This window comes from Cephus cinctus, unplaced genomic scaffold (genome assembly GCF_000341935.2).
Source record: "Cephus cinctus unplaced genomic scaffold, Ccin1 Ccin1_scaffold0564, whole genome shotgun sequence".
NCBI lineage: Eukaryota > Metazoa > Arthropoda > Insecta > Hymenoptera > Cephidae > Cephus > Cephus cinctus.
This window is the reverse complement of record NW_014333216.1, coordinates 1,083,507-1,104,672: the sequence shown is the minus strand read 5'-3', so window position 1 is coordinate 1,104,672 and position 21,166 is coordinate 1,083,507. Positions and strand designations below refer to the sequence as shown.

General features: G+C 44.7%; 1 protein-coding gene across 11 annotated transcripts in view; it reads right to left on the bottom strand.

Moving 5' to 3' along the window:
* LOC107268447 (rap1 GTPase-activating protein 1) overlaps positions 1-21,166 on the bottom strand; it is a 40,289-nt gene that overhangs the window by 17,723 nt on the left and 1,400 nt on the right. For 3 of the 11 annotated variants that reach the window (XM_025085729.1, XM_015741226.2, XM_015741227.2), the window contains 2 exons: positions 571-661; positions 327-419 (listed from right to left, as the gene is read on the bottom strand). In XM_025085729.1, coding sequence (XP_024941497.1) covers positions 327-419; positions 571-661 — 184 coding nt within the window. Of the gene's footprint in view, positions 1-326; positions 420-570; positions 662-794; positions 1,538-1,654; positions 1,832-7,982; positions 8,515-9,456; positions 9,655-13,347; positions 13,981-14,568; positions 14,589-15,473; positions 15,498-17,739; positions 19,519-21,166 lie in introns of those variants that run through there. The other 8 variants (XM_015741228.1, XM_025085733.1, XM_025085731.1 and 5 more) reach the window with 8 other exon arrangements.

The window sequence follows — 21,166 nt, the reverse complement described above, 5'->3', positions numbered from 1 at the left end:
CAGAGAATGACGCGTGAAGAATCGCGATCATCCATCTTGGAGTGGTTAACGTGCCGTAGAACAGGGGTTTCTTCTCTATGCATTCTTACTCAATGCCACTCTAGGTATATAACACGACTAATGACAGTACTAATAGCAGACGACAGATTTCAATCTCTCTGATAGAAACGACGTACTGCTTATACTACCTGATGAGTAACAATAACAGAGAATAATAAGATGGATGGTCTATTCTTCGAAGCGTCATTCCTATTCTACGACGCCTCTAGTATTAGACGCGGTGGCGCCATCTACATCGAACACGGAAAAACCAATGCACTACTTACTCGTGAACCGTACGGTGGTAATACGCATCTTTGATCGTCCAATCGCGAGCTCTGTGCTCTCTCAAGAAGTTCAAAGAGATCCTGCGTGGTTCCCTGAAACGATACAAACAAATCATTACCGCTGAAAGGAGTTTTTGTGCCATAGAACGTAGATATACCAAACAACACGTCCGCTGACGCAACTTCGCAGGATGCGTACAGACACAACAAGTAAGATCGGAACTAAAGATAACACAAGGCTTACCTTGACTTTCTCAGAATTATCACCGCGTCCATTGGAGTCGTCGCGACGCGCCTGAGAATTGCAGTAGACTGACTGATCCAGCTGCTGCCTCCTGGAAATAAAGGATAAATCATTAGAAACTCTCGCGACGAATATAAAGTCAGTTATTAGATTCATCCTGAGCGTACAGTCAGTTTAACCATAAACTATAGGTAATATATAGCATAGTCTTCTTATTTTAGTACCAACTGCAAGAAGCAGATGTATCCTGGCGATGATGCCAAAGTCCTTCGACTACCATGTGTGTATATATATAACGAAGGATGACTCTGTCTAGAGTCAGGAGCCGCAGCTAGAACCCCTACGAGGATCTAGAATGATTTGAAATAAATAGACATCTGGCGGCAGCTGCCAATGATGGCAATGGAGCGGTTAAATGATCTCTCAATCTTTTGCTGTGTCACAAGATACTCGAGTAAAATACGTAATCCAGTGTTACATACAGACTATTGGTACGCGTGGCGTCCTGTGGAATGTCAAAATTGAGGTTAGCCCAGACATTGCCAGTGAATATACATTATACTGATTATGCGTACGAAATTACGGTTCCAGGTAACACTGGTTAGTCAAGAAGTGCTGGTAACTTTTCACCTGCACTCACGGGATAGGCCGAACCCGTTCGTCAAGGTCTGAAACGGTCGCCTCGTTAATGTCTTTAATAATGCCTTTAACGAGGGACAGGCATAAAATTCGTGCCGAATAAATTCCACGTGCAGGCAACGCGCCTCGAGCAACTTGACCAAGAGTATCTTCATTCTCAAGCATATATATACAATAAACATAAAAGGGAAGCCAGCTGAAGCGAACCAATTAGATGTTAACGGTGTCACGTGAGCAGTACGATTAATCGTACATTAATTTTACAAGCTTGACCGGCGCCGTTTGACGATCGACAAGTGAAACAATAATATACCCGTACTCGTACACGCGTAACATATGAAAACACCATTAGAAAAATTCTGTATACAAATCTCCCCATTTTTTTTATTTCACTTCCCCTTCCCTTTTTTCCCCTCTTTCTCAGTTCATCTCCAATGTCGCTCACCCATGAAGATTCACCAGGGCTAACGCATATGGCGTTCCCATAGTCTCGGGTTACACTGGTTGCACGTGTCACATAACGCGGAGAACGCATTCAATTAAATGACTTAATTTAATAAACGTTCGAAGCGCCATCTACGAACACGTCGTGAACCTCGTCCGGGTTCGTCAGCCTTACAGGAAAAGCGATTACATGAATTATTCCAGTGTATACCGCAAATCCTACCAATCTCGACCCAGAAGGAACCACCCCTATATACCAAGGGTGACAAAAATAAATGGATGGATGGATGGAGAGATCGACAGTCCAGCAGAGACAGACAGATGTACCATATCCTGAGCGATGTCACGCATGAATATGTTAATACGTACGACGGGCTAACGTACCGCTAGTGACGTCATGATGGATAGCCAGATATTAGTCGCTCTTTCATATATATTTTTTTATCAATCCCCCCCTCCTCGTTATTCTCACACCGCGACACACGGCCAAAGGAGAACCACGCCCATCGACCATTGTCACCATTGACAGATCCGCGACGATCGATCAAAACCCGCACGCATGCATTGGCGATAATTGAATCTGCATTACCGACCGAGCACGCAGTCACTCGGTAAGGAAGACTCAATAGTTAGTACAATACAGAATCGCCATAGCAAGACGGATCGTTTAATAGTAACAGGGGGTTGGTAGAAATACATCGAGCATTATAAGTACCACCCTGTAAATTACGATATTTCCCACTCACCGCCCCACGTCTTTTCACATTCTGTCACAGGTTAAGGATTATCGGCTTGGGACACGATACTGCATCCCCAGACGAACAATATGCACCGGGTAGGGATATGCAATTACGATAGCGTGTAATCCCCTCGATATCTTTCACTGGGATATTACGAGGGTCCAGTTTAAATCCAAGGGATGAAAAAGGACTTGCGAAGCTCCAGGGGTGATTTCACAGAGCGTCCAAGGGTGAGTAATGGCAGTAACGCGGTACCGCGGCGATTTACATACGCGCCATCGGACAGTAGTCAAGTATAAAAATTATTAATAAATACACAGAGCAAGGGATGAAAAGTGAGGGTAAACAAAGGCCCCGGTAATTTTGGGATCGGCTTCGAGGGGTTGACAACAGTGATATATATACTCTGAACATAGTTGCATATGTCGTGCCCTGCTCTGGCAGCGATGCCCAGTGTGAAGTGTGCGGTGAGCACGGGGTCAGAGAGGCGTAGCGTATGTGCAGTATAGGCAAGGGAGGAGAAAAAATATATATATATGGGGTTGATACCCCGTAACACAGTTAACTCGTAGGGATGCGTGCCCGGGCGCCCGTAACGCGCAGGGTAACTTTGGCCATCCTGAACACCATTTGCATAGCCATATTTCTCTGCTCATTACTATTATTATGAGTGTTTGGGCTATTGTGCCCAAGTCGGCACAATACCACGGTGTCATATTGGTATTTGCATATCGACAAAAAGGTAACACGCCAAACGGCACCATTCACGCCTCTCTCGATAGCCTCTCGGTAGAGGACCTCTCGAAAAGTTCCTGTATATGTATACACGGAGAATCGCACAATCTGTCTCTCTCTCTGTCACTCTCTCCCTACCCACGTTCCGTCCTCCATACTCCAAGCGTCTATCAGCGATACGAATCTCGATCACGCTCCTACCTAGATCATCTACCTGACCCTGTCCCTTTTCCCAGGTATAACCCAAAGCTAAATATAGAAACGTATGTACTAGATTTCATATAAATTGTAGAGTAGCGTGTTGCGCTCTTAAAGGCTACCTCGCAACTTAGTCCCCCGCTGTATGCTTAACCACCAAGTGTACCAACCTTCCAACTTTCCCCCCGACAGGAATAATACAGAGCAGGACACATATAAAAGGATCTTATTGAACCGATATAGTCTGCCGTAAGATATTTACGTATTCCCTAGGCTATTTATTTCCCGGTGCAGTAATACACAAGTGGATCGTACCGACCGATCGAGCTAATGGAGGATGGTTACTTTTTATGATAATTGGACGCAGCCCTTGACTAGGTATTTTACAGTTAAGGTACCAGGTTAGCCACGACTAAAGACTGAAAGGACAATAGGATCGAAGATGTCAAGAGATGGACCACAGCGGAGTAACCTGTCTCGCATATAGTGTATTCGTATGGATCATTCATTGTGCTGGACCAATTCTAAATATGGGATGCTGCTGTACTGTACAACAAAAAAATCTCTACGAATGACTAGATATTGAGAGTCAATTTTTTGTCCGATTCGCTGATAATATTTTTTTTCCACCTTATACTCCGTAACGGGTATCATCCTACGTACGTTACGTTACTCGGTCGCCGTATGCTGACGATCGGACAGTGAGTAAGTGCGAGAGTGAGTCAGTTAAGTCAGCCAGCAGAGAAATCTATGATGGGGTTCATTTGGGCAGATGACGCGTACGTATATGAGACGGCTGATAACGTTGCAGAGTCGCTATCAATGTTTTTAATCGCGGCAGAAACTACGGGGAGAGACAGAGAGGAGCAACGCGTGCCGAGTTTAGCTTCTATTTTCATTAGGCAAACGATCAGCGAACATGACCAACATGGAGATAAGCGTACGGATAAAAATTCAACGGAACGCCCATATGCCGATATACGGGTAATATCGTACTGCGTGTATCTACATACGTGAGTGAATTTTGTATACGATCCTTACGGGGGGGAGTAAAATTAAACGAGTGTGATTCAACGCGCACGAATTAATTCGAATTGACGTCGGGACGCTGCTATCATATCGGATGTATTTGTATATACGTATACGGTAATCGCTGGAGAAAGTATTGATTCAAAAGTGAATTCAATGAATTGGAATAAAATGGAATGACGCGTAAGTGAGAATTTACGATCGAGATTCAGCGATCCGTGAATTCTTTGTTTATTATAAATTTACGAGTTCGCCGATGGAAAATCGGCTTAGGGGTTGCTCGAAATTATCGTCCGCCCCTCTTCCACTTTGATATCCCCTCCTAACCCCCGTCGTATTCTCTATCGCTCTAGGATACATGGACCGATCTCGTAATACCCGTAAAGTACCTAGCCTGCCGTGAAACTGTTATTCTATCCTAGGATTAGCTTTAGGTGTATCCCGCGCTAAATTATTCCGATGTCTTTTGAAGGGTCAGAGATTGCGGTTATTCCGTTCGATTAAGCGCGATTACGATCGTCCGCGAGATCGTTTATCGTACTGGTAGAAACGATCGGGCGTATAGATAATGCGCGGATAAGGAATGTAATTGCGATTAGCGATAGCGGGTAAATTGAACGTGGCAGGGGAGATCAATTGTTTTTCATGACTCTGCACTAATGGTATCTACTGTCTGGTGTATAGGTATACTAGGGTGTAGTGTATCTTCAGGTATCATAACTCCGTTAGATCAGCCGATGTACCTTTACCACGGGTATACGGGCTGATATAGGTATTGTATTAGAGATTTTAATGGGGTCGTATGGGTTTACTATGCAACATTAAACTGGAAGTAATGGCAGGGCAACTAGGGGTCTCTAGGGAATTTTAGGATAACACTAGCTTGTGTGTGTATATGTATATATCGCAGAGAGATAAAGTGACGCGAGCCTAATTGCTCATTTCCTGTCCAGAGAGATCTTCTCTGTACGCAGCGTCTTCAGCTGTATCATTCCAATATTCATCTTCGACTTTCTCCACAAGCTCTATGGCTATCCACTCGAGTAAAAGGGAATTCCATTTTAGAACGAGTGTCCATTTTAGCTGTGCCATAATTCACCATAAAAAGACCCACATATCTATGTCCCAGTTTGTACCCATAAAACACCATTCTATCCCGAGATTCTGATGAAATCAACAAATCCAAATCCGCGTTTAAAGGCACACGTAGTAAAACGAGCGCGGAGCAAGAAGTGACGTTCTTGCGAAACGTCCATAAATTCACTAGAAATAAATCACGCGTCAAAGTGAAAATTCCCTATGGAATACTATTAATCGCGCGAGAGCGATTCCACAGTGATTTTAGGTTAGGGAATTACTTGTGGGACCACTGCCAATGGGAATATTGGCAATGTCGATAATCGGCTTAGCTGTCCCGCGCAGACAGCGTATATCGCAATACCTAAATACATAATACGTATGCTACGTGTTACTATAGATATACGTACAGTACGATACAGAAAACAGTGACACGACTTCGATTTTACACGTTGTGTACGTACGAGTTAAAACTTTTGACCACTGTTTCTGAAGTCTACTGTACACATGTCGTGCGTAGGTACACGTATACCGGTATCGTGACGAGTGCGTTCCTAGATTGGCGACACGTGTGTGATTTCCAAAGCACGTGGGCGAATGGGCAGGATTAACTGCGGCCAGGAAGATGGCATGTGGTTGGCAATTGTGCCAGTCCCCAGTAGTGGAATCGCCACCCTAGGAATTATGGGTAAGTGAGAACAGCTTAAAGGCACGCTTAGAACTCTGCCGTTGCTAACCTTATCCAAGCCACGGTTTAGGCTGACGTAGAGAAGCCCATGATGTTATTGAAAAGTAGCAAGTAAATTTTTTCAAGAATACATTTGGCACTCTTTGATTTTCCAAATACTGCCTTTTCCCACAATATATAATACTTCCCGGTACTGGACGCTCTTTCCGATAACTGATAAGATCCCTGGGGTTTGCCTGTCGTCAGAGGAATACAGATTAGCCGGGATGGTCATTGGGAGATAATCATGGGAAGGAAAAGAAGAAAAAAAAGGAACGTACTCACGCCATGTGTTCGAATCATTTTCTTAAGGGCAGAAGAGGAATCCGCCATGCTTGGGATCCCTCCCACCCATAGTACAGAGTTAGTCAAAACACAGTGAGAAATAAAGGAAAAAGTAAGGGGATTAAGATAAGCAACGGCCACGAGCAACGTTGTGAGCCCTCCGTGTACTTAGGCTGCCATCTACAGTGACGATGGTGAAATATATACATTGGGCCTGCGGACTATCTTTGTTGTCAGAAAATGGCCGACTGGCTAGTTATCTGCAAGAATTCCAAGGTACCGAGTAAACGAGGATGTTTATGTCCCGCGTCTCGTGCATAAGCGCAAATGCACTTACGCCAAGGGTCCCCCGGTGCACGACCCTATACGAGGATAGGCTCGTCCTACATGACTTTACGATCAGCGGCCGGTTTTACGATGGGCACGGATAATATTATACCATTGGATGTTACGCGGTTAATCATATTCCCTAGAGGGATATAGAGTGAGAGAAGGGAGAGAGAGAAGGAGAGAGAGAGATGCATGTCAGAGAACGCAGAGAGAGATTGAGTGACAAATAGATAGGAGAGACGGAAAAGAATGAAGCAAGATGCGTGGGTCTCAGTCGATGACGTAGTCTATACTGGATAACGAACGTAGATACACAGAAACGCGCTAAGGACGAATGACAGGAAGGATATCCGGGCGCGCAATATACAAGGAATTCGCAGTACGCAAGACGTCTTCGGTAGACGGCCGCGAAGCGGCGCCATTACGATAATGACTAATAAAATACTGAGTCGAACTATTCTCTCGGGTTCGCTTATTAGCCCTAGGTACAAGTATTATACCGTTACAACGTCTCATGAGATTTACCGTTCTTGTACGGCAGCTTCTTCTCCAGTTAAGTACTCAAGTATCTAAATACACGATCGTTCAACAACTGTTTATGCACGATCTACTGTCTCTTAAACATAGCTCAATTGAATGTGCTACGTAACGTACAGGGCGATTCAGTTAAGTGACGGCAAAAAGATTTTACATGTTGACAATTTGTGAAATAATAAAATATGCTTGCTTACTTTTCAATGTGTAATACAATGTGTTGCAGAATCTTTCAATCGCCGGAAGAACGTCACAGCTGTCATCTTACTTGGTCTAAACTGGATAGCTCTGTGTATTCGCTCTACGGAAAGCTAACCTAACAAGAAAGTTCAATGAAAAGACAGTGCCTCGATTCATACCAGAATCCGGCGTGGATAAAGAAAAAGCTCGCGAGCGGAACTCTGCCAGCTGCGAAGCTCGCCGCTCGCCGCCCTGAGAAAATGACAGCTATGATAGTAGAGACATACGTTCGCTTGTTCCCAGTATCTCCCATCGTGTATCGCACATTTGTACCTAGCAGTACCTAGATTTACGTAAGAGACTGGCATTCATTTCGACCAAAACAGTCCTACTACAGATTGACCAGTCTACTTTATCAAAAATCCCAAGATAAGCCTATCAATGTGTACCAAAGTTTTATCTGCTGTATTAAATAAGAAAAAGAAAACTGTTACCGTTTCTTTGTCAGCAACGTGTACGACTCCTTCGAGGCTGTGCACAGTCTCATTCTCATTTTTCGTCCGCGGTCGCCCCGCTTCTTAGCAATACCACCCTCTAGCACTGGCATTCAGGCTTCACTAAAAATTTTACCAGGAATGTCACGTATCACGAAAGAGCCAGTACCGCCGTAAAAAATCACTGGTAATAAAAATTCTTTCACCAAGCAGAACAACGCGCACTACACTTTCTTCGTAGAATAAAGCAGAAAAATTACTACCCCGGAGTGTGACAGCGAGCCACCAAGTGTTTATCGTTACTAAGAACAAACTGAACCGTCATCCCTGTAGCCTGAAGTCAAAACACACAGAAAAAACGTGACCCAGCTAACAATAACATTTGATTTCAAATAGATTTCTCTAACCGTTTATCCTCGTTTCACTGTTTTCGTCACATCATCGGCAGAACTACAATCCTCTGTCACATAACCTCACGCGAGGACACCTAGCTGCGTGCTCGCGTACGCACGTTATCCAACACTCTGAACTCACGCCGGCTAGGACGGCCCCACTGTGTCAGATCGTTTGCTGGAAGGGGCCAGTCCTGAAGTAGAGAGGGGTTTTCTGGTGGGGCCACATCCCGTGCATTTTACCCTACATACTACACAATGATAGAGATACATGTAGGCACAGCATTCTACATTCGTATACATAAACCCATACACATACCCATACACATGTATACACACGCAGTTCTTCTTGCGAATCGCGTACGGAATTAAAAAGGGAAAAAGTGAGGTTACGTACAACGATTTCCTATAAACGTCACAAGAAAATATTAAACTAGGTTAGGTTAGGTTACTTCATGAATACCTGGACAAATATATAAATTCGTCACGAGATATAAAGTTAACGTAGCAATTATTGTCAGTCTCCGAGTTTCCCCAGTCAAATAAAGCCATTTGGATACAGGACTGGCGAGCATGGAAAAGGATCCCGTGACCTGCGATTGGGTATCCCGTGATCCTACGGCAGATTCTTCTATGGATTTCTCTGGCCGTGAAGCTAATGTCACGGTAATAATTTACGCCAGGCGCGTATCGCGAATGTTATAGCTAGCCTAACGTAACTTACAATAGGGTAACACGGGAAATAGAGACGAGTGCGGAGTCGAACGAAGAGAAAAGGAAAGAGAAGGAGAGCAAGAGAGTCGCCGGAATAGGTGCTACGAGGCACTCGAAACCTCGAGCATATGTGCTCGCTCGTAAACTACACGGTTAACAATGCATCCTCTTCGGTCTGATTGTCATTATTCCTGACGCTCGGATTGCGCACGTATTACATGTGTGGATATATATATATATATATAAGGATACACAGTATATTCTATTATATCCATGTGCCAAGGCGTGTACGTAACCCGTCGTACCTTACCTCTCTACCTACCTACCCGATCAACCAACTTACCTACCTAACCTATCTACCTACTCACCTACCCACCATCGCCAGAGGCAATTGCTGTTTGCTCACACCGACTTCGGTTCTGAATCCTTTATCCTGTACCTGCGCCGTGCTCTCCTTCCCAGAGTAAATACTGCACTGTGTAACGTGTAAATACGAGAATCTAATGCCACGCACGTGACTGCTAAAACCACGGGAACGAGAGGCCAATGATTCTGCCACAGTGAAGTTCTAGATCATCCACAGTCTACAGATCTTACCACAAGAGTAGATATATTAATTTACAAGTATACGATACAAAGTATATGGCTACAGTACCGTAATACATTGCTACGCAAAGTAGCATTTCAATCCTCCTGTGATTTTATCCTTTTGTGTACGGAGAAAAATTACGAGCAACCGTGACCGACGCTACATGCCCGGCACGCACGGTATACACGTGAGCCCGTACACGGCAGATAGGTACAGTGAATGAAAACAATAGAGTCTCCCTACTATTCCTGACAAAATCCGGTGTGTCCATACAGGGTTATTCTGTTGTGACGGGCTTGACGAATTTTGACGTTGTGAAATCCGGCTCGCGGACAACGCGCGCGTACAGTGAATACTGTCTGGCTCGAGAGAGAGAGACTGACAGACGATGGACAGGCGTAGCGGAGAGGGTGGCATATAAAAGGCATTTATGAAGTGCGCACGCATAGCGTCAAGCATCCCTTGCGTAATAATAAGAGTAAAAGAAAATAATGTAGCTTTCGGTAGTCTATTATTGTTATTATTATTTTAGACCAAATGGCTGTCAAAGGGAGGTGCAAGCGACGAGTGCCGGTTACGAGCGTACCAATAATACAGAAAATACCGGACTGATGAGGGATGATTCTAGGAGGGGAGAGAGAATACACTGTATACGTACCATGGTCGAGAGAGAAAAGAGAATATAGTGGATTTTCTTTCTTCATCATTTTGAGCTGCCATTGTTCTCCGAGCTATAGAAAAACCTGCCGATTTTGGGGCCAGCTAATTCCAATATGCCTCTCTCTGCATTATCGACACCTTTGTACGTACGTGAATGCACGCACGGGCAACGCGTACCAATGCAGGTATAATGCAGGGTCAATTGTGTATACCCAAAGTCCAATACACAATCCGCAATCCGCAATGGTACCCTACCACGAAATCCCTATTGTGTATTAATGACGCGTTTCGCGTCGGGCCCATCGAGATACGACCGCGTACCTTTTTTGTAGTCTGCACTGCTTTTTTTTCTCTTATGTACTACTCCAACCAGTCTTCGGCAGTGGCCCTCGTAGGGAGGAAGGACGTGAACCTCAAGCAAGACGGGCCCTAGGGACACAGTTTGGTGCTTACACCGTAGCGAGGAAAGCCTGTAGTTATAGGTTATGTTAGGTACCGTGTCGGCTCGGGTGTGATTCCTCGGCGATTATCATCGGGAATTTAATAGTGGTACCTTGACCGGAAACGGAAGCGCTTTAGCGCCATTCAGAGGGCTCCCTTCATTCACTGCTCTACGTCTACAATATTGTGCTGCGTTTTCTTCGTATGCTTCACGGTAGTAGAGTTCGGATATGCTTGAAGAATCTTGTTCCTATTACTGTCCATAACCGTACCCTGGAGTTAACTGTCACCAGTCTTAACGAACGTGAAATCCGTGGTGAGAAATCGTACGGTGGATCATCCAAATAAAAATGGAAAGTGTCCTTATGGAGAGATTGAAATGAGAATTTTATATGATGGACACCGAGTGGACTTTGCACTTTTTTGCAGGAGACATCTTCAGCTACTTCCGGCGGAGAGTGATCGCATCTCTTTCTGACGTCATTTCTGGATTATATATATATATATATATATATATATATATATATATATAGGTCCTTAGAGAATTCCTGGTCGGTTACGTCCCGTGATCCTCATCCTGCAGGGGAGCTGCTGTATCGTTTCCTGGTGCTCCACAGTAAATAAACCGGATGTCGAGAACGCCCTCTGCCACTCGATCTATTTCTCTCTTCAAGTGGTAATATTAGCATACTATCTATACTTGAGCAAGTGGTCCCTACTACCTTTTATATGGTTATGCTAAGATCTACAATAGGTAACGGCAGGTAGGCCAGTTTCTCATAGGACTATTAGCAAGTGTACCTGTATATACGTTATTATGCAGAGGGATACATACTGAAGGAAGTAGAATGAGTATTTGAGGGTTGCGTATACCCATATAGTATATATGAGGAGAGAGAGAGAGAGAGAGAGAGAGAGAGAGAAGGACACGTGTCTCTATCATCCATAACGCCATCCATTCAGTTCAGTGTAATAACAGTTTGCCCTAGCTCCCTTCCCCTTCATTTTCGAAAGAAGTAGGCGTGGATGAAAATGTCGTTAGAAATCCTTTTGTCACGGTACGTACTCTTATGCAGATAGATGATGGCTATCTTCGCTCTTATGGTGTCTACGAGGGGTGGAGAAATTTGCGTCCATTGAAAAATTCTTGTCAGAATATAGGCTGGACGTGACGATAAGGATACTCATTGGTTTTAAAAAATTTGCGTTTCAGATATAATTCAGCTAATCCAGATAATCCTTTGTCCTTGAGCAATTCTTGCACGATACAGGGACTGGGGGTCTTGCCATCCTGGAAATTTCTTCGAGGCACGTACTCAACGTGTACGTGTCCAATGTGTCTTTCCTGAGGTGGGTGAAAAAAATAAGCAGGGGCCCTCCTCTGCTTTCATGAAGTATTCAACTGCGCTTTGACTCTTTGATTAAGTATCGGTACCTTGGAAAACAAAGAGAATTTAAAATGAACTGCTGAGTGCATACGGACGAAAAGTGCTGTAGTCGGTGACTCATTTAAACTATTCACTGATAACAGGCTAGTGATGTTTATCTCGGACGCAAGTAGTGTAAATACCACTTTGGAGTCTAGGAGCCATTTTATTTGGCTACCAACCGTCTTTTGGTTAGTCTGAGAAGAACAAATATAAGATAGCAAAGGATTTTACTACAAACGCAATGGCAAAAAGAATATTCGACTACGTACTCCGTCAGCGCCATCTGTCGAGTTTATCCCGAACTGTTTACACCGCACGTCCAACCATACAAATGACACTAAAAAGAATCGGTGTGTGGCATCTCCGATAGATCATTTACCCCACGTAGTGCGTTAAGAAGGGAGGAAAAAAGGCCTACCCCAAGGCTACCAGTTCTGCTGGTACACTATTAGAGAACGACTATAACACCAATTCCAGTAACTAGTATAAGAGAAAACAAGTATATCCAGAACCAATGGTGCGCATACTTGGTACAATGAACGTCCGACGTATGCTTTCCACGTAAACCACAAGGTGGCTGCCCTCAGAATCAACGAATAAGCACAGCGCTCGTTGCACCCGAGACTCGTTTTCTCTAAATTCCAACCATCCGCGCTCGCTTTCCTGACTCCATTTCAAATAATGCCTAGCGCCGTTCCTGGCTTTCGACTGGCGGGCGAGTTCTAGCGCGATTTCCGTGTGTTATTTGAACGCGCGCCCGTGGGCAGTCTGTATAATAATAAGCGCCTCGTGAATTTACAGTGTACCCTTTATGTACCAAAGTGCGTTTAACTAGCTATGCTCGTTACAATTTTCCAGGCAAAAATTCCATAGACTCCACAGCCGTGAGTTCCGGTACACAGAGTTTCCCCTTCTCGAAGTAAGTTCCTCTTGTTTAGCCTCTGTAGAATATATTATACCGCAATCAGTGATAGTCATGCATGGAATTCCCAAGGCGATAATGTCCATCGGGTTAGGAATAACATTATCGCGTCAAAAGGTAACGCGTAAATGTTTTCACCAGGTGAAACGCTGGCCGCGATTCGCGCCCGACGATGACCCCGTTCAATCCTCCAATTATTCAGTTCGATACTACTCACCCAGTGTCGCCAATATAATCCAGCATGTGTATCTTCAGCATCCTTATGGCATTACACTGTCAACACCGATGGCGCAATTAACAAACGACCTCGTGAAGAATGACGACTATCCAGAGGTGACACCCGGGATCGTACCGTATCGGGTGAATCAAACGGTACCACGCCCCCGATTATTGCACGAGCACCACCTCCATCGCGTGCATACGCAATGTTTCAATTCTTCAAGGCGTATATATCGTCTTTCATACGTATCAACGATATTATTGTATCAACGATCAAAAAAAAATTCCTATTTATCTCACGTACGAAAACTGGGTTATCTGTGCCGACGGGTCATGTCAGATACAGTATAAAAATTCTCACTAAATCAGAATCCTCGGTTAAGACCGTTATACGGTGGAATTGGCAATTCCAGTTCTCTCTTTTTTTAAATCTAAATAATATTGTACGTTCTCGATAAAATTTCATGAAGGCTGGTCCACACTATTTTTATCGCGCACCATGTGCACCTTTACAACGCGCCTACTCCAGTACTCCTGGTGAGACGAAGAGAAGCGGTTTTATCAGGACGAGAGTACGCGTGGCTCTGCACGAGACGTGACAACGGATCGCACTGCCGGAGGACTGTTTTAGTGCTTGCTTAATGCTTTGCTAGTGGTATACGTACCAGGCTCTCTCTTGTGCCCTCTCCAGGCCAGCCAACCACCCACCACTAACCATACAGAGCTCAGGAGCCCCACCATCTCTATCGCCCGTATCACCAGGAGCATCTGTCTCACTTGCTCGTACTACTTCTTCAGTACTGTCCCTCTCTCTCTCTCTCTCTCTCTCTCTCTCTTATCCTTCTTTTTCATTTGCCGATAGGGAGTTCGCTAGCGCTACGGCCTTTACGGGCTTTAGCCAAACCGTCTATCCTGTACCGGATTGAACTCTCCCGGAGGATTCCATTCCCTGATGATAGAACGGTCCACGATGTCCTATATACTTGATAGTAATTTTAACATTCGTTTTTAATATGCTTTAATATACGTAGGAAAGTAGCAGTGGAGACTCAGAGGTGTCGGATGTTCCATGGGAAACTGTCCATGGTAATGAGATGCCTTATTAATGTGACGCTGCGCAAGTGCCCAAGCAGATGGGGATTAATGAATTGTGCCTTTGTGTTTCTGTAATTATTGTTCTTAATAATTAATTAGAAACGTCATAATTGTATATGCCTACCGCATGCATGTTTACCAGGGTGAGCGCGCATTTGGAGGAAGTTTGAACCTCGGCTTTGACTATGGGTTAATTGTATTAAACGAGATCCTCCACGTGGTTGGAACGGGATGGCTGCTGGCCCTTTCCGGTTCTGTATGCCTTGCACATACATTTTTGATTCGATAAATAATTTCATTGGGCTCCATCCCTGCGCAGTTCACCAGCCGCCACTCTACAGTAACGTTCAAACAAAGCAAACGAATAATAAGTAAAGACAAAGAAAAACAAACGTCCCTGTAGCTCTGTGCTTTGCCGGATTCTTGAAGGGCGCACTATTATTCCCGAGGCATAAACGCAGCCATAGTATTTGTTTGCATTGGCTGCAACCCCTTCTGTGCTACAGTGTGGAGGCCACAGTCTCAGGAAGCCGTTCAAGGTGCGTGTCCTTACGCGGCGATTCTCTATCTGCCACATAAGGGACACGCCAAGGGTGCGTGCTCGCACAATAATAGACTAGTACCTATTTCACGTGGTACCATTGGTAATTTCCTATGAGGTTATTTTCCACTACATGGCTGAGTGCGCTCTGATCGAAAGTGATTGAAACTCTTGCTTCCTGGAGTAATCAAGACTAATCGTTCTGGATGGAAGACATAACCAAGAAGCGGGTACCCCAGGTGTCCTTTCCCAGTGACACATCTCTGATCCAAGATCAGACCATCAGGATATCCTTAACGACGATCGTATAGGGGCGACCTGCATCTCTGCAAGAGTCAGAAAATTTTTAGGAAAAAAAAAATAAACAAAAATTACGTAAAAGGTTCGTCACGTACATTTCTACTGGTGTCGTGGACCATAAGTATTCTGGATGCTGGGTGAAATAAGAGTGGTCGATTGATGATGGAACGGGAGAAAAAGTTACTTACCTCGAGTCTGCTGATACAAGATGCACGGTCTTGTTTTACGCTTTAGTAAGATTAACTGTAACTAGGTACAAGCTAGCCATCCCCTGGGGATAGGATTCTCGTCAGGAAGGGCTGGGTAGATACGAGGGTATCCATGCTATCGTGTGTCCTGGACGAAGAAAGTGAAAGGGATTTTTCAATACCCTTAATGCCCACGAGGGGTGGAGTTTCGCGGTCGTAGACGAACTGTGCAAGTTCACTCGTCCGGATGAACCCCACGCAACCCCTTCGGGCCGCCGGATGAAATCTGTTTGAACGATTCAATTAACATAACTATGAGGGCTTGTCCAATGGTACCTATGCCAGCTACGTACCTATGCGCAGTACCCGTGGGGTTGATGAGAGTCCCGGGAGGGGTGCGGAAGGATGTGCATTTTAGTGTGCAACGAGGAGAATAGTCAATTACTGACATTTTCTAGGTACACGTGGACAAATGGGTCCGGCAGGTTTTTTCCTCCCTCTGACATCCTTTCTTTTTTCTATCCCAGAGGGCACGTCCGACCTACCCAATCTCACGTTATTGTCCCTGCAGGAAATTTAGCAAAGTTACCTAGTCCCGCGGTGAATTTACTAGACCCTCTTCTATCTGCCTAAGCGGATAAGGGTGGCTACGAGCTGAACTCACCTTGATGAGTAAAACGCAACGTGATATCCCTATACCGTAGTGACGCTGACTACCCTTGCCATAAGAAATTCCTTATGGACTCTGTGTGAGTGGGTTACGTCACTTCTGATGCCATGGAAATACCAGAGAATCCATAAAATACTTAAGAAAGTTTCATAATCAAGTCCAGTGTGTCCCATCTACAAAGAAAGAAATAATAATAAAAGCAGTCAGACGTGCCCGCGTCAATGGGAATTCTCAGGAAATAAAGAGAGCCAGAGAAAGAAAGAAAAAATTAAATGTACCAGAATCTACGTAGGTGGATCCTCTTTGCAGTACGTGAGCAGAAGCATCTCAGTGAGATCCAACCTTCTAGTGTATAATAACGCGGCTACCTAGGACAAAGGCATCGTGAGCACAGCTAGTAGACACGATGCAGGGATCAAAGGTGTCGCAAAGCGTGCAGAGGCATCCCGTACTGCACCTGGTACCAATTCCTATTTGCATTCTGCTCTTAGACTCTCGAAGAGAGCACGCTCCTGGATTCCCGCTAGGGTTCGGAAAGGTGTACAACCACTGCACCAGGGAGAACCGGGTTGTCACGAAATTGCCATACATTTGTCAAGCCGAGATCCGGAATATTTCACGCTCCAATGATAAATGCTCATAGCCCGGTACTTGAGTGGAGGGACTATATGTATGTATGTATACACACATATATATAGATATATAGTCAGTACCAGAGAGCATAGTAGGGTTAGGTCCAGTTGACTGGAGAGTGTACACTTTTATACTTCAGGTACTGGACACTCATAACAGTGGAGTAGGTATACATCAGAAACCAAGGAAGAGAGGGCACTGAAAAGAGGGAGAAACAAAATTAAAGAAGTAAAGCAAAATATAAGGTAAAAGAGAAAATAAGAATGGAGCCTATTGGACTTGCTCATGTAAATTCACTGGCATACATAACGAATGTTGGGTTTTGTATAATGAAAAAGAGAGAGAGAGAGAGAGAGAGAGAGAGAGAGAGAGAGAGAGAGAGAGAGAGAGAGAGAAAGGGAAATTGACAAGGTCGTACCCTATACTGGTTCTTTTCTCTACTCTCGTCGGCGGAATACGAATTACGCAACCTTCGCACACCTCCTGGTAGAACTAATTTGTTACTCAACGATCATCTCCGCTCGGCCGATATCCACGCCGGAATGAGGATGTCCTCTCTTTCACCCTCAGTGACCTAACCTACTCCGCACTGCCTCTCTGGGCTATAGATAATAGATATATGTATTTCATAGACTATAGATAGGTCTTTGATATATATAACCTAACCCACAGAGACAGACTTCCAGCCCTTCCAGCGTCTATATCTATCTATCCCTCCAATGGACAGCGATCATTAAACCGTTACGGGGCAACCATACGCCAGGATCACTCACTCCAGGAAGGCTCGGGATGGTACGCAATACATACTCGCTGGATCGACCTGCCTGCCAGTTTGCCTCCCAGCATAGATGACTATAGATAACGAACTGGTACTATAGCTATATTCAACTCGTGAGGTACTATAGATAACAATAAGATACATAGCACGATATCTAGATAGATATGTAGATTGTCTCGAGCTACCTGTGGAACGTAGTGCTGAGTGAGATTGGTGTCTCCGTAGGTGAGGATGGTGCCAGGATACCACCCACGTTAATCGTGGGCACCTTCAGGAGGTCGCAGCTCGAAAGATGATGATGATAGTCACGGCTGTTCCCGTAGCCAACTACTACGGGGACCTTTGACCTGTTAGCTGCACCTCCCTCGGAGAGGTGACGGATCAGCGGTCGACGCATTTCCGAACCGCTCGAACGCGCTGAGCGCGTGTCCTCAGTCTCGTTGGTATCCACCTCGTATCTGCTCGGTAAACTTTATTCTCAGGATATCGCGGAGGAAGATGATCCTCGTGTCCTGCGTGCACTATCCCGACTGCTCCTGCGCGCCCTGCGAGCGTGCCGCATCGCCCGGGCGATCCAGGTCCGCGCACGTGCTTTTACCAGCGGTAAGCGCGCCTCTCGGGCTTATTATACCTATCTGTCAGGAGTTCAGGAGGGCTAGGAGTGTCCACGACATAGTGAGCCATTGGGAAACGTCAGATATCTTCTCTTCTCTACTACTGTAATAATTTGGAACTACACCGCAGCGCCATCTGCGATTTCAGGCCTGCACTAATTGAATAATTACTACAGCGGGTAAAACAGATCTCACGGCGTTCTTACTGGTAAATACCAAGTTTTTGAATCAATTCTCAGGATACAAGGCACAGGACATGGAATTCCTGCGGGATATTTAAGAATCGCATTAGTCACCTGATAAAGCAAACGGGTTTATTACTCGATTTGCGTATTCATAAAATATACCGATGTAACGATCAACGAGATAACATTGCTAGAGCTGAAGATACGCTTCCTCCGGGAGGTGATGCGCGGTCGGTGATACTCTGTTGCTCATTCTCAATTCTTTGATACCCAGCGATACAATTTGGTGATCGTGGACAGGCGTCGTTCTTGGATCGCCGTCGAATTTGTACAGTTGTCAACGAGGCAACGGATTCCTGGTAAACTGTAATTCCGATGTACCACGTAGACTATGGATAACGGCTTAATTAAAATCCTAGATACAGTTTACCATAAATACCAGTTTTACAATACCGAACGAGTGACACACCAGAGAGCTCCATGCATATATCCTTTCTTTAAATTTTCTTTAACCCTTCTCCTTAACCAATCATTGGCCGTCTTGAGATATGTTCACAAAATTCAACGTCAACAAAACCGTAACTGCTAACGTATTAGCAATTACGCGTTTATATCAACCAGAATCCAAAATTCCTCCACCATAGGTACAGATAACTTCTTGTGCCTCTGCGTGCAGTGAGTGCGTATAGTTAAGCTTTTCAGCACCCTCTCAATATTAATCCTTATCACTTATCGCACATTCCGTTATTTCTTCTCTAGAATCGCACCGACCTACAATTGGGGAGACACGCTGCGCCTTGGAACATAACCTATACGAGATGTACATATATCATAGCCGTTAATTGCGTAATTCGGCACGCACTAACTAGTCTATGTAGGGCATCCTACAAGAAGACGACGCCCAGGATATATCTATATATATATACACACACATATAAATATATACGTCAGCACGTAGATTCATATATGCTTAATTCATTTGCATCCTTATAATTCGATTCTTCGTCTTCGTCATCCTCTTCCTCACTATGCTTTCAGCATATTCGCACCAGGATATACTCCATTTCCACAATCTTCAACGTGTTTCAGGTGAACGTGCATGGTACATAAGTGTGCATATATATAATATATATATCAGGCTTTAAAATGGCGTCCGGCGTATAGCAATTCGACTAGCACCCAGTCTGATGTAGTATCGAGGCTAGCCGAAAGACCCTCATCCAGGCAAAAAGTCCGGCTGACTCAACGACTCGGGAAGACGAACCACCGGAAGTGGTGCTAGTCTCGGACTTGGTAGATTCCCGAATAGCATGAGACGGGGTCACCTCGACGGACCCGACGTCACTCTCGGACTTCCTCTCCTTTTGCTGCTGCTGCTGTTGCTGCGGCGAGTATTTCATTCTAAAATATCAACAGGGATCCATTATGAGTTTGCACATCTAATCCAAGTTCCTACGTCGACTTCACGAAGTGGCACTCGCTACATTGTTAAGATCGACCAGGGGCCATGGCTTTATACGTAAATGCTCCAAATGTCCTTGACTGTGTTTATCCACCTAAGCGCTATCCAGCTCAGTCGTTAGATCATTACGCATCGTTATAAAGGTCGCTTACGCGAGAATCTGGTCACGCGAATACTATATACTTTTGCTATTACTATGTTTGCGACTACTGTATTCCTGCACTGGTGATACTAATTCACCGTCCTATGGATTGTGGTAAAGCCAAGTTGTTGTGCCACTGTACTATGTCACGGACTATTATCATTGTTATTAAGCAGCCACATGTCCCGTGCACACAGCGACGCCTATGTCGAACCTATCCACGTGTATAAAAGGGCCCTTGATATTCAGGTGAAGCAGAAAATAATGGTTGCACCATAATAGAATTAAATTTTCGATGCGCTAACGTCACTTCAAGTAGAGTGTTAGCGAGTGGGTCTTTATTGTTAGTCTGCAACGGAGAGTGGGTGTTTCAAACGAGAAAACGGAGCGCACGCGCCTATGAGGCCAGTCAGCTGATTCCCTAGACCTACTTTTTGCCTCATGATGCAGGATGCTAGATATACTCTTTACATGTACATATACATATAGAGCATATGCACAGATGTACGTATGTAACAGTGGAAAACACCGTGCCCTAAATCCTGCACGGAACCGAGGTCGTCCCTACAACTAGTGGCGTCAGGAAAGCCCGCGTCGCGACGACGTCGATCGATTTAACGTTGTTGCGGATTGCAGCGTAACGAAATTAAAGGTGAGTCTCGATGTATACAGTTTCTCAATGTTTACACGCGCTCAGACGGAAAGAGAAAGAAACGAGAACTTCGCTTTCACTGGATTACAAAATTCTCTTCGTAAACTTTCCACGTCATCGACGTCTATTCTTCGAATACAGTATACTCGTATCCTTGTTATACGGTATTAATATTAACGATAAAAATTAACGATTGATCATTTTTCTATTTTCTTTTTATCGGGTCAAGTTAATTTTATTTCTACGCCCTAAAGTAAAAAGGGTGTACAATCTTATCTCTGTAGCTGGTTTATCGCCGTTATCCGCAGTGTGTTGGTTAGTCAATTAAAAAAAAATTTGAGAACGCACGAATAAAATGTATGTAGGGAAGCGCGCGTGAACGCGAGACTTACCTCGCTTTATTGGTTTCAGCGAATAAACTGCTATATGTACAGAAAAGGTCGCGTTATTGGACCTGACGAAAACCGTGTCGCACTGGTTCGAAGCGCTGCGCGTTGTATCCCGCGGTGAGCACGATGTTCCTTGATGTGCTTTCGTGTGCTGCTCGGTTGGACGCA